The sequence below is a fragment of the Haliotis cracherodii genome, unplaced genomic scaffold (genome assembly GCF_022045235.1).
Source record: "Haliotis cracherodii isolate W230 unplaced genomic scaffold, xgHalCrac1.p SCAF_28, whole genome shotgun sequence".
NCBI lineage: Eukaryota > Metazoa > Mollusca > Gastropoda > Lepetellida > Haliotidae > Haliotis > Haliotis cracherodii.
The window spans coordinates 1236372-1250729 of record NW_027266284.1 but is presented as its reverse complement, the minus strand read 5'-3'; the positions used below and the strand labels follow the sequence as shown (position 1 = coordinate 1250729).

Here is a 14358-nt window from a genome sequence, read left to right as displayed (position 1 = left end):
TAAGTAGTCTCAAGCCATGACATCATGTGATGTGTCCCGAATTCTGAGTAGGAACTGTGATGTTGCCAGTGTAGGAGCAAGTTGATCCTCATGAAAAAACAAACGACTGAGGGTCTTTAGGTCGATTCTCTTTCTCATGTCGGTAGTATTCTTCTTCGGAACAATGAATACCGGAGAATAAAACCTGGGTCTTTTTGGTCTCCACTTGTCTCCGAATGGCTTGCTTCTTTAGTAGCTTCCTGATGGACAGATCTGCTGCTGTTAGCTTGGCTCCGACAAGATGAAATCTATGTATGGCTTGAGATCTCAAGATAGGATGTTTCTTGAAATGTATTTGATTCCTAAAAAAACTGATGCTTGTCGTATCCCCTGACTCAGTTGGCATGAATCCTGCCCCGGGGAGACAAAGTTCTTAGGAGGCTGTTTATTTGACCTTCTGATCCCCGGTACGCTTCTGGGAGGGGAAGGGGGGGAAAGATCTGTGTGTCTTGCCAGCTAGGCTGATAGTTGATGCTTGAAATAGTTCCTTGTGTCTTGACTTACTTCATCTAGGATATGTCCAATATGCCATTAAATGTCTTGGGAGCAGAAATTGGTTGTGACATTATCAACCTCTTGGTTTACCTGGAAACAGTTCTTGAACGAATCTCTGCTAGTATTTGTTGACGCTGAACTCATAATAGTAGTGAAGACATCCAGACTTGGGAATAATCGCATCTGGACCAGACAATCCAGTGATTGATATCATGAGCATCGATCCACACAATTGGGATCGATGACATGCATCAACCATCAACAATCTAACACTTGGTAGTAAGTCACATTATTCTAAGATTATTCTAATAGTTCTAATAAAAATAAAACAGGCATATATGTATACATTAATATTACTGCTGGAGTAAGCGTATGCACGTAAGTATAACTGGTGCTTGGTGCCCTTTGTGAGTTCAATATGCAGTCTTCCTCTACCCCCAGGGTTCAAGAAGTTTGGCCGTTTTCATGGTCACGGGAGATCCTCATGATAACTGCACAAAGTACAGATGCACTTCATGTTCAAAGAACAGCAGGAGATGATGAAGAGCATGCTTGAGACGTAGCTCTCAGTGCTGAATGAAGAGATGAAAAAGATCAAGGAGATAGCTCTGGCAAAGAAGAATTCCCCAGTCACAGACCATAGAGGGGGATGCCATCTGTCAAACCTTCATACACGGCTGTACGGCCTTCTTCAGATGACCATACGGCCAGCCAACCGACCAACCATATGACCAGCTGGGTATAAGCCAGCAGGCTTTGCTCTACCATGAGACAATACCGTACGGGAGCCGCATTGAATCTAAGGACCAGCCGTCCACGGCAACAAAGCCCTCCAACCAGCCGACCAGCCAGATTAAGACACCATACCGTGGTTACATGGACTCCATGGGCCTGCCTTTCATGGCAACCCAGCTGACCGACACACCGTCCAGCCATTGTCATTAAGACACCGAACAGTCGTCGCACGGACTATATGGGCCACCCGACCGACCAATTGTCCAGCAAGCCGACCGTTAGAACATCGTACGGCTACATCACGGACTCCATGCTGACCGTCCAGCCACTTTGCTTACCGTATGATCTTCATAAACCGGCAGCTCCCAAGGCAGCCGCACGGACTACACAGGATCATCCAGTTAACCGTTCAACTGACCAGTCAGCCGACCGAGAGGACAGCCACCGCAAGGAGGCCGCACGGAGGCAAATTATACCGGAATCATGGACATCGGAGGATGATGAACCCCAAGGGGTAGATGAGGATAATTACGATTAATCATCCCCCGACGGGAGCTACCCAAGGCGGAAATGGAGTGCGAAGATCAGATTGAGGAATCACCCCAGCGGGATTACACCAAAGCTTACACCTTCGTACAGTTGATAGAAGAACTCTACCATCTTATGCCTGTACTCCAACCTCCTATGACACAGAACTCGCCACCCCAGATGACAAGAATATGGGGGATGCCATGCTCCTACATCATCTCAACACATCCACCAGGCATTTGCCTTGGCCGAGTTAGGCAGGCAAGGTAGTAGACCAGATGTCTGAAAGTCTACTCAAGCTCAGACATGATGAACGACTACCCTTACCTCCATTGAAGCGGAGGGTGTATAGAATTCATGATACTCCACTTCCGGCTTATCAAATTTTGGACGAAGACTTTATGAAGCTTGTACGCAAATAGTCAGAATGAAGGAAGACTTACTCTCCACCCAAGTCTGATGCCTGTGATATCAATCACTGGATTGTCTGGTCCAGACCTGATTATTCCCAAGTCTGGATGTCTTCACTACTATTATGAGTTCAGCGTCAACAAATACTAGCAGAGATTCGTTCAAGAACTGTTTCCAGGTAAACCAAGAGGTTGATAATGTCACAACCAATTTCTGCTCCCAAGACATTTAATGGCATATTGGACATATCCTAGATGAAGTAAGTCAAGACACAAGGAACTATTTCAAGCATCAACTATCAGCCTAGCTGGCAAGACACACAGATCTTTCCCCCCCCTTCCCCTCCCAGAAGCGTACCGGGGATCAGAAGGTCAAATAAACAGCCTCCTAAGAACTTTGTCTCCCCGGGGCAGGATTCATGCCAACTGAGTCAGGGGATACGACAAGCATCAGTTTTTTTAGGAATCAAATACATTTCAAGAAACATCCTATCTTGAGATCTCAAGCCATACATAGATTTCATCTTGTCGGAGCCAAGCTAACAGCAGCAGATCTGTCCATCAGGAAGCTACTAAAGAAGCAAGCCATTCGGAGACAAGTGGAGACCAAAAAGACCCAGGTTTTATTCTCCGGTATTCATTGTTCCGAAGAAGAATACTACCGACATGAGAAAGAGAATCGACCTAAAGACCCTCAGTCGTTTGTTTTTTCATGAGGATCAACTTGCTCCTACACTGGCAACATCACAGTTCCTACTCAGAATTCGGGACACATCACTGGTGTGCCGTGTGTAGAGCTTGAAACTAGTCGACTCAACATACAGGACTACAGTCTGCTGGCAGGAAGAATTACATGTCACGTGTCAAGACAGACTGACTGTAAACATCCTTTGACTAGTCGACTGGTCTAGTGGGATTCGTGCAGTATATTGTACAGACTGAATTACATGATCTCTTATGCATAACACTACAAACATCCCCAGATTTTACTTGGTCCAACTAATGACCTTCCTAGGCTTCATTATCAATCCTTCAAGGTCCGACCCAAGTCCGGTTCAAGACATCATATACATCGGAGCAAGATTCCAGATAGGGGATATCTATGCCTACCAGAGGATTGATTCGACAAAACTATAAAGATGATTCAATCATTTTCAAGTCAACCAAGCAAGTCACTGAGATAATGGATGTCTCTTCTAGGCAACTACAGGATATGACCTTCAGAGGAAGGCTGATGCTACATCCTTTACAGACATGGATCAACTCTATACAATCTCACAGCCTAGAGTTCCAGACTCAGTTACCTCCCAGATTACTACGAGAGCATGTGATGAGCGGCATCCCTATGACTTATCCGAGGCCAGAACACCATCTATTCAAAGACGAGTCAGATTTCGGGATGGGGAGCCCATATGGACGATCTCACAGTACAAGGGATCATGGAACACAGAGGAGAAGAACCTTCATATCAACTGCAGCGAAATGAAGGCCATCTATTACCCCATCCTGGAATGGAAGCTACATCTTTACCAATCATCCGTTCTCTTAGCCACGGACAACACCACAGTAGTGTCCCTCGTTCAGAACTACCAACTTCCGGTTTATGTCAGTCCAGTTCCCGACTCAAGAGCTCACCAGAGCAACACACTATCGATGGATTGGACGAATCTATTTGCTTACACATTCCCACCATGGTATGGTCTCTTCTAGACAAAGTCATCCACTTTGGTGGAGGAGACGGATTGCGTAATAATACTGATAGACCCAAGATGGCCCAGCAGGGCATGGTTCCCCAGACTACTAAGACTACTAATGGAGGAACCTATCCAGTTAGCTCTTCCGTGAGATCTGCTACGACAACCAAAGCCCAGCATTTTCCATGACAATCTGTCCAGCCTACATCTAACCGCCTGGAAGTTATGACGCTGAATATGCCTCAGAAGCTGTAGCAAGAGCTTAGAGACCTTCATTCTCCCTTACTTATGACAACAGATGGGACAAGTTCATCCAATGGAGAAGACGACAAGGGATTATAACTAATGCTATATCCATCCATATGGTAGCAGTTATTCTACTACATCTCCATCAAGACAACAGATTCTGACATGGGAAGTGAGGGAATAACAGGATGTGACGTCAGCACCGGAAATGGCAGAACGGGGTCCTTCTAACCAGGAAATGACATTTTTGGGGTAGAAATAGACCTAGAGAGACGTCATTACGAAAAGAGGAAGTGACATACCGGAAGTGACGTCATAACCGGAAGTGACGTCATGACCGGAAGTGACGTCATGACCGGAAATGACGTAATCGTCGGTATTAGAAGTCACAAATCCAGGTTTATTACGATCAAGATCAGCAAATATGACGGTAAAGCTTGTGAATATATCACATATTTGACTGATTCACAAGTTACAATGACAGTTTCTGATTTTCAAATCCTCAAGGGGAATTTCAGAGGAAATTATCTCAAGTCGGACTAGAATCAGTACATAATGGTTTCCTGAAGAGGTTTGCTGTCAATTTCAAAGGGAGTTACTAGAGGCAGATCCCACTGGGGTCCCTCTGGTATATTCTGGCAGATATGTAATAGAGGTAGAAGTTTCGTTAGAATTATTGAACAATAGTTTATCATTGTTAATAATTCTAAGAATACCACCTCTATTACATATGAACTACTCCCTCCCACCTCCCCAATTCATCTACCTCTTGTAGTAGATGAGGGAAAAAAGCATGGCTTGGTTAGTTACAAGACTACTTGGCGACAACTAATTGTGTGATTGACAGTGAAGAGGACATCTGTTGAAAATCAGAAGTTTTTAGTTAGTGTGATTGAAGCCAAAATACAGGATTTATGACAGATATGTGATAGAGGTAGTATTCTTAGAATTATTTACAGTGATAAATTTACAGGTAACCTAGCTCTAAATTGAAAACACAGTATGTGTTTCTCCTAATTGTCTCATACCTCCCCCAAAATTCCAGTGGGTATTGACGTCGTCAGAACAGGAAGTGATGTCATGTGATTTAGAACAACTGTTAAACATCCAAAGACACGAGATGCCAGAACCCACCAGCCCTTCTAGTATTTTCTGGCAGTGATGGAACGGAAGTAGAATATTTACAGGAATTATCGATTATAGCTATCATTGGTAATTCTAAGATTACAACCGTACATCAGCAGTAACCCTAACCCTCTATCTGCATCTAGGATGATGTTTTGTTGGAAAGAAGTGAGGTTTCCCACCTTGTGCATGTGCCAGAGCATTAAGCATCCAGACACCATTGTCTGTACAACTGTTAATGGATAGTTGATAGTAAAAAGGACTTCTGTTGACAATTTGAAGATTTTAGTGTGATGTCAGCCCAAGTACAGAATTTATGGCAGTGATGGTTGCATAATCGCAGGAAGCGATAGGCAATGACGGGGAAAGAGATACTATTCTGTCCCACAACACGTCACCTCGAACTACTTAAGTGACCAAACCCAGAATTTAATCAGCTGAAAAATAAGATACTACGTATCTAGTAATGTATACGGAACATACAGATTAACTTCAGTGTGATAAACTACCAAAGTATGCTTGACAAAGAGCTCAGACAAATGTTATCAACTCTAGCAAACATGAAGGAATTGAGGTTTCCCACCTTCGCATACACAATAGCATTCGGCAGCAGGACACTATTACCTGCACAAGTATTAATGGATAGTTGACAGTGAAGACGACTTCTGTGGACTATCTGAAGATTTTATAGTGTGATGATAGCCAAAATACAGGAATGATGGCAGTGATGTAATAGAGGTAGTATATTCTTAGAATTATCAACAATGATGACTGTTGTTTGATGTCTGGCTAGCTAAGTACATTGATATGCTGTATCAATAATTTTGATGATGATCTGTACTTTCATGTTTATGTATATTACCTCAGTCATTACCCCTACCTTACTACTTCAATATGTTTGACAAGGTAACAGTGACCTACTTTCAATGACTAGTATGTGCCATGATTTCATTATGTATTTGGTTCATGTGATGGACAGCCCTTTGGATTGATTTTGAAATAGTTGGCACAGATACTGAAGGTCATATTCACTTTCAAGGTCATAAAATAATCCATGTCCCACTATTCAATGTGCTCATACATTACCGTTAAGTAAATATGTTAATGTTATGATAACATGTAAGATGTATTTCTAAAAAATAAGACTCTGGTACACAGTTAAGTTAAATTATCCCCTGATGTTTTTTAAAAAGTCAATTTTCTCTAGCATGCTCAATGTATCTTATATATATTTTCATTTCTTAGGATAATCATGGTTTCATGGAGTTAACTTATTTTCTTGATGAAATTCTTGATGTAGTGAATGAGTGACTGAGTGAATGAGGTTTTACTCCGCTTTTAGCAATATTCCAGCAATATCACAGCGGGGAACACCAGAAATGGGCTTCACACATTTGGTTGTGAATGAAACCTTCATGTAAGAAAACATTTTTATTTAAGAATAATTTTCTTGTTTTCAGAAGTTAATTACTGTTTCATGAAAATATTTCTGAAAGATTTCCTGTGTCAAGATTTATGTTGTTGTTTTAAGTAAACCCCTAGGCAGTGTGATCTTTATTGTTTTTCAACTTCTCCTATCTGTTACATTTCAGCTGATAAAGAAGCAACCAAGTGCTTTAGGTGCCAGACGATGGTAAGATATAGCTTGTAATGCCTTACAGATATTAAATCTTCAACTTGTTAAATCACTGAAACTATAACTCCATTATGCTATCAAGTTTATCCAACTAGCCCAAATGTCATGGCATTTTTGTTCCATACTCATCTGTCAACATCATATCCTCTGAGACTGCTCTGTTGATGAAATTTGTGAAAGATATCAATGTTTTCAGCCAAGCATTCACAGAATTTCGACCGGGATTTCTCTACCCCCTGCCATATGACCCACCCCCAGCAGAGCCTGAGCAGGGGTGCAGCTCTATCGCTAACACTGGTTCTTCATGCAATGGGGACTCTACTATGGAGGATAATTATAAACCAAATAATTATTCCATTAAAGATATCATTGCAGAACTTTATAATCTGATGCCGGCCTTAAAACCAGGTAACAAGGACAAAACGGCTGCCAAACCCTTGTTAGAACGTGCTGGGTATGAAGAACCTGTCAGCAAGACTGAAGAATTCCATACCCTCAACAGTCCGTCATATATTGATGATGTCTTTAAGAAAATTGAAGCCATTGAACGCTTCCCCGGCACATAATATCAGACTTGGTATGCCTGCTATTAATGAAAGTGCTTACAGGACACACAATGCCCCCTTCTCACCAAAGCCGAGTATTGATGAAGATTTCTGTGATCTGGTTAAGAAACCTAACACCAGAATGCACGCTGACATGGCCAGAATCGTGGACTTGGACTACATCAATAAACAGATGATCAATATCAGTTCATATATTAACTGGATTGCAGCTGGAGTTCGCCATGTCATACCCCCGAACAATCAGAGCGAAGGTCTTCCCTTAGACACCCCCACAGACATGACACTACAGCAGACTGGGTTTATGCAAGGCTCACTAGACCATATGCTGAAGATGCAGGAAGATCTTCAATCAGCACAAGTTTGGATGTCAGCACAGATAACAGCAGACTGAAGTCAGTGAAGGAAGCCATTGCATCATCAACTAGTCAGAAGTTTCAAGAATCCACGATCTCATTGGCATCCAAGATACAGAGATGGCCTGCAGATCTTCAGCATCAACAACAGAATCCTAGATCTCGTCATGTGAACACTGTTCGGGATTCTTTTCGAAATTCTACATGGAAGGACAGATCGTTTCACCCAAGTATAGGAACTCCAAAGATGATCATCCCACTTCACAGAGAGGACGAGGCAGAGGCAGGGGCAGAGGCAGTCTCCGAGGGGGATACCGCCGGAAATGACTCAACCAGAGATCTACAGATTCCTTCAGATCCTACCGACATTGCCTGCCCAGTGGACAACGATTTAGAACTACAGAAGATCAACAATACAACCAAATTGAATCCAGTCGAACTAGCCGGTCTCACAGACATCGACCCAAGACTACCCAAGTTCAGCACTCCCCCTACTCAGGGACCAGGAGGTTGCCTTATGCAGTACGCATGCAGACAACTGAGAAGCCCTCACAGACGATTCATGGCTGCTCGAAATATTCCAGATGGAACCTATCAAGAAGTTGAAGAATGCCTTAAGACAAGCAGATTGGATGATAAGCCTAGATCTCCAGGACGCTTATCTTCACGTGCCCATCCATCCAATTCATTATCGATATCTGTGTTACCCAGTCAACGGCTAGAGATACCAGTTCAGGATACTTCCATTCGGCATCCATCACCATCCATAGCGCACTCGACCAGCCCATCAAATCAAGATGCTGGTGGATGTCTTGCCTAGGCACGCTCACCTCCATCCAAGATCTGACCTACAGAGGCAGACTGCAGTTAACGACCCCTGCAAACTGGATGAACACCACCAAAATCCTAGAGCTAGAAAACACCAATTCAATCTCCGCCAGTTCGAATCTCAGAGCTAACTGGTGGCTGACTCGTCAGAACGTCATGCCCGGTAGTCCACTCTCATATCCAACCCCCTCTCTACATCAACTCCACACAGACGCGTCAGGAGAGGGGTGGGGTGCCCATGTGGACGATATTACAGTACAGGGAAAATGGTCCACCCGAGAAAAGGAGTTATACATCAACTGCCTAGAAATGAGAGCGAGATAACTAGCTCTAGAAGCATGACTGGATCATCTGTACCACTTGTCAGTAAAGATTGCTACAGACAACTCGAACATGGCTGCTTACATACAGCACAAAGGAGCACCTGGTGGTTAAAGCATTCCCTCGTCACGCCCAAGAACCGGGTTCGTCTCCTGACATGGGTACAATGTGTGAAGCCCTTTTTCTGGTGTCCCCCGCAGTGATATTGTTGGAATATTGCTAAAAGATGTGTAAAATCAAACTCACTCACTCAACAACAAACTACCAGTCTACGTCAGCCCTGTACCAGACATGCTAACTCTCCAGGTCGACGCTCTTTCTATTGACTGTGAGAGAATGTTCGCTTACGCATTTCCCCCATGGATTCTTCTAGACAGAGCTATGAAGAAAATAGAAGAGACAGACTGCGTCATAATTGTCATAGCCCTGGCATGGCCAAACAGGGCTTGGTTTCAAAGGTTACTACCCCTCCTTGTGGAAGAACCTCTGAAACTCCCGGTACGTCACGATTTACTGAGACAACCGAAAACGGACATATTTTACCGCCGCCTTGACAATCTCCACCTTCACGCTTGGAAGTTATCTCGGATAAGATGCAAGCCTAAATGACGTCACAGATGACTTCAGCACCGCACGTGACGTCATAATATGTATCACATTGGTGACTATATACATGGATACTGTAAACAGGGAATTTTTTGCGACCGTTTTATTATTGCGAGTTTTGTGAACGAGACTCAATCGCAAAAATTAACAACGCAAAAATAAGTATAAATAATACATACATACTTTATTCATTGCAACACGTCATCAAATGTTGAAATCATCAACCAGAACCACAAGTTACTCAATAAGTTAAAAACACAAATGAATGCAGAATGGTCACACAATACATCACAAATGACAGTGTAAACAGACCAATTAGTGTCACTGTTGCCTCACAGTAATCCTGCCTTCTTCCAACCTCGCTTGATTGCGTCAGTGTCCTTTGCAATTTTGTCCACACAGGAAACAAGCCATCTTGTGTGAATCGGTTTCATGACACTGGTCAACTTTCCGGCCAACTCAGATTAACTAGCTTCGGAGAGAAGCTGTCTATTGTTTGGTAATCGAGGTGTCATCTCAAAACGGCAACTCGCAAAAATATCTCGTCGCAGTATTGTCTTTGGTGTGGTATTCGCAATATTTTAACGGCGCAGAAATAAAGCTGTTTACAGTATTATACCCATAATATGACGCTTGTTTTTTTCTCTCCATGTCTAGCCTTGTAAGTACAGTCCATTTGTCCCCCCTTCGTGTCATGTAACATTTCTATACAAAATTACATGATAGTTTCTTAAAGAACTTCATCCGTCATGGGTCTTAAATTAAACAAAATTCAGATTTTGTTGGGTACAGGGTATTCACGGTCAAGTACCGTTTTGATGTTTCATACACTTTTCTGGATTTCGAGTTATTTTGCAATTCATCGTTCTCATTTGGAGTCAAACGGACTGTAGACTATTAGACATATTCCGTTTGGTCCCTTTTGGCATACAATCCTTGGGTTACCTCTTCTCAAAGCCAAACATCTAAGGGATGCCAGATACCAGATCCCACCGGTCCCTCTGGTGTATACTGGCTATGATGTAATAGAGGTAGCGTATTCACAAGAATTATCAAACAATAGTTATCATTATGTATAATTTTAAGTATACTACCTCTATTACAACAGGAATTAATCCCTCCCACTTCCCCAAATATCTGCATCTAGTTGATGAGGATAATGGGTTAAAAGAAATGAGGTGATTCCCGCCTTGTGCATGGGCAGTGGAGCCCCTGGCGAGGGATAGGGTTTCCCTCACAACTATTAGATATGTTGGCAGTGAAGAGGACATCTGTTGAAAATTTGTAAAAAATTTGTAGTGTGGTTCTCAGCATAAACAGGAATTTATTGCTATGATGTAATAGAGGTAGTATTCTTAGAATTATACACAATGATAACTACTGTTTGATATTGTCTGGGGTGGTAATTATTTTTCAACATAGTTCCCATACAGTTCAATCCACTTGTTATTTTATATCCCTGTTTTGTAGAAAGTAAAGTCCTGGTCTGCCCTGGTTTTGTTAAATCTTTGACTACGCATGTATCTTTTTCAAATTTGGAAACAGGAGGTAGTCACTGGGGGCCTTATCTGGAGAATAAGGTAGTTAGGGTATAGAGAAGCTCATATCCACATCCCCGTACAGTAGACATTGCAACATGACTGGTGTGTATTGGAGCATTCTCCTGATGGAGAACACGACATCAAAGTTTCCTGTGATGCTTCTTTTTGAAGACTCAAACAATCTTTCAATAGGTTGGCAAAGATTTTATTGTTCATAGTTTTTCCACATAGTAAATAATCAATGTGTACTAAGACTCTGCTGTCCCAAAAGGTGGCCATGGCTTTCATAGTGGATCTGGTTGCTTGAAGCTAATTGGTTTTGTGAGAACCACAACACTAGTCTCTGAGAAAATGACATCACAAGTCAGTATCTCGTGTGTCCGCCATGTGCATTGATGACTGCCGTGCAATGTCAATACATGGAATGGATGAGGAGGTTGATGAAGGCCATAGGCACTTGAGCCCACACTCTGAGGAACGCCTGACGCAGTTCAGCTGCAGTTGTCGGCCTTGGTTGGACGTCATTCAGCCGTCTTTGAATCTCGTCCCACAGGTGCTCAATGGGATTTTTATCGGAACTGAGGGCAGGCCACTGCATGGTTCTGATGCCACTCTGCCAGAGGAAGTCTCTTGTTGCTCTCGCAGTGTGGGCACGGGCGTTATTGTGCTGAAACTCGTGGTTGCGTCGACGTGCCAAATGAGGTATGGCTTGTGGTCTCAAGACTTGATGAATGTACCGAGCTGCTGTAACACCATTGCCTCTCCCTGGACCGATGTTCTGGAAGACCACAGGGCTGACCCTCTGTGCAAGAATCAATTCCACCCCACACCATGATGCTCGGACCATCCCACAAGTCTCTCTTAACAACACAAGCATCCGAATAATGTTCCCCACAGCGTCGCCAGTCTCTCCCTCTGCCATCTGCTGTTGAGATACAGTAACAGCGCTCATCTGAAGGAGGACTCTTCCCCACTGCTGGTGGCGCCAATGCTGGTGCTGTGTTGCCCACTGAAGACCGTCACGGCGATGACATGGTCTCAGAATAGGTCCTCGGTGTGGCCTGTGACACTGGAGGTGTCTGCTCGTCAATCATCGACGCACAGTGTCCGGATTTATGTGTCTCTGGTGTGTCCCTATGGTCTGTCGAGCAGTTTCCTCAGCACTAACAAAGCGATCTTGAAGATGCTGTCGCACAATCTGACGATCCTGACGTCGGGTGGTGACCCTTGGTCTGCCACTACGTGGTCAGTCATCTGTAGTGTTGGTGGTCTGGTACTGTTGCTGGAGCCTGTATATGGTCCTTACGTAGACTTGAAATGCATTGGCTACTTGCCGAGCGGTTTGTCCAGCTTGCAATCGTCCAAGGGCTTGATGTCGCTGATTTCTTGTCAATCTTGGCATGTGGTAGCAATTCAATAACGAATGAATGTTATCCGATCTGGGTGGATTTCTAAAGGGCAAGAAATGGGGGAATGCATGTGCATTTCAATTTGTATGGAGCTCACGTGCATCGGGTTACCATGGCGCTTGCCGTGATGCCTTTGGGCAATCAGTTTTATTGTCATCTGCCAAGGTAATGTTACATTTGAGAAACTTTGACAAAAATTACCCAGATATTTAAATGACAACTTTTCATGCAGTGTTACTTGGGGTGACATTTCTTTTGCAGTTCAGTTTATAATTGTGCATCTACCAATAATAGTATCCTTTTATGTTTTCTTTTACGCTGTAAATCAAAATTGTTAATTTAGATAACGTTATATTCCCCAACCACAAAGTTGCATGGGGGATACAAGAACGTAGTTCATCTGTCTGTCCGTCAGTCTGTCCTTCTGTCTTTCCTTCTGTCTTTCCATCGCAAAGGGGACAAATTTTCTGAAAAATCAATAAAGTCAGAGAAAAAGATTTACACACTGATGTTACTGGTCATGATTTCAACTGAGTTAAAAAATTGGTGTCTTAAATTCATTTTTTACAGAACTATGGTCCTAGTGCCTATCTCTTTTTAAGGCTTTATAGGACACTATTTTTATAGTTTATATAGAGTTTATAACAGGAAAATAGGTAGGCCATGACAGAGAAAAGACTGGCCTCCATTACGAAGGAGAAAGAATCTATAAGGATACAGTGACCACACTCACAGCTTGAGGAAGTCTTCCCAGCCAGTCATGTGTTGGGGAGCAGCTACCAGGGAAAGGGTTCGAGGACCAAAAGGCTAGGACCAGTAGCATGTGCTTACCATAACTGAGATTGGGGTTAGAAGACAAGCCTACTGTCCCAGTATCAGATTCAGATTGGAGGGATGACAGGAATATCAATGATTCACCAGCCGGTCCCAAACATTTATGAACTTGGCCACTCAATTGCTGATTTCTTTGAGGAATTGTATCATCTTATGCCCTGCCTCAAACCACCTGTGCAGGAAGGGGTCTTTCCTCAGATGTTGGTCAAAGCTTTGTGCCATGGACACTGCACTAAAGCAAAATGGAGTCAATGTTTGTTGCACTGCACTAAAGCATTTTACATCGGCACGGGTCTTTGGTGGTCAAGCAGGCTAATGATGGGATAAGCATGTTAAGAAGTGATGAGAAACTACCTCTTCATCCTTGGAAACTGAGAACATAATGGATCTGCCTCTCCTAGACTTCTATAAGTTGGTCAGGTCACGAACCTCAACATTACTATTTTCTGGACTATTCTCTGAATGATATATGCCACTATTTGACAAACAATGAACATTGGCTCTGACATCAACTGGTTTGTATCCTGTGTACAATCCCACCATTGGAAGAATCTTACACAGGAATTCGAGGGGTAACACCTATATCTTTCCATACTGATCAGATCAGCATTATGTATGGACTCCTGGACAGAATTTGCTCTTCACTAAGATGTGGTTGTTCACTCAGTTCACACGCATGCAGAGGCAACATCTTTTCTCACAAGTTTGTTGGAGGGTTTTGAAGCAAACCATGAGAAATGTCATAAACCGACCAGTCTCAGCGCCTACCATCTTCAGCAGGACAACACTGACAGATTACACCATTATTCTGTGCGCCAAAGAAAAGGTCTCATTCAGGATCGTCCAGAAGAGTTCCTTTTTTGCGATGTCCCCAAGAAGTTCTGGCTTCCGGCTTGGACTCTCAACAGTCAGGAAAGTGTGGATACCGTAGCAACAAACCAGCTCACTCTTGGCCCTACTCAAAACTGCAAGATATTGGCGAGGAGAGTCCC

At 43.2% G+C, this 14358-nt stretch overlaps 1 protein-coding gene across 2 annotated transcripts in view; it reads left to right on the top strand.

Annotated features, from left to right (window-relative positions):
• The window catches only part of LOC139473358 (autophagy-related protein 9A-like), a 314783-nt gene that overhangs the window by 143625 nt on the left and 156800 nt on the right, over nt 1–14358 (top strand). For both annotated transcript variants that reach the window (XM_071255894.1, XM_071255893.1), the window contains one exon: nt 6865–6905. In XM_071255894.1, coding sequence (XP_071111995.1) covers nt 6865–6905 — 41 coding nt within the window. The remainder of the gene's footprint in view (nt 1–6864; nt 6906–14358) is intronic.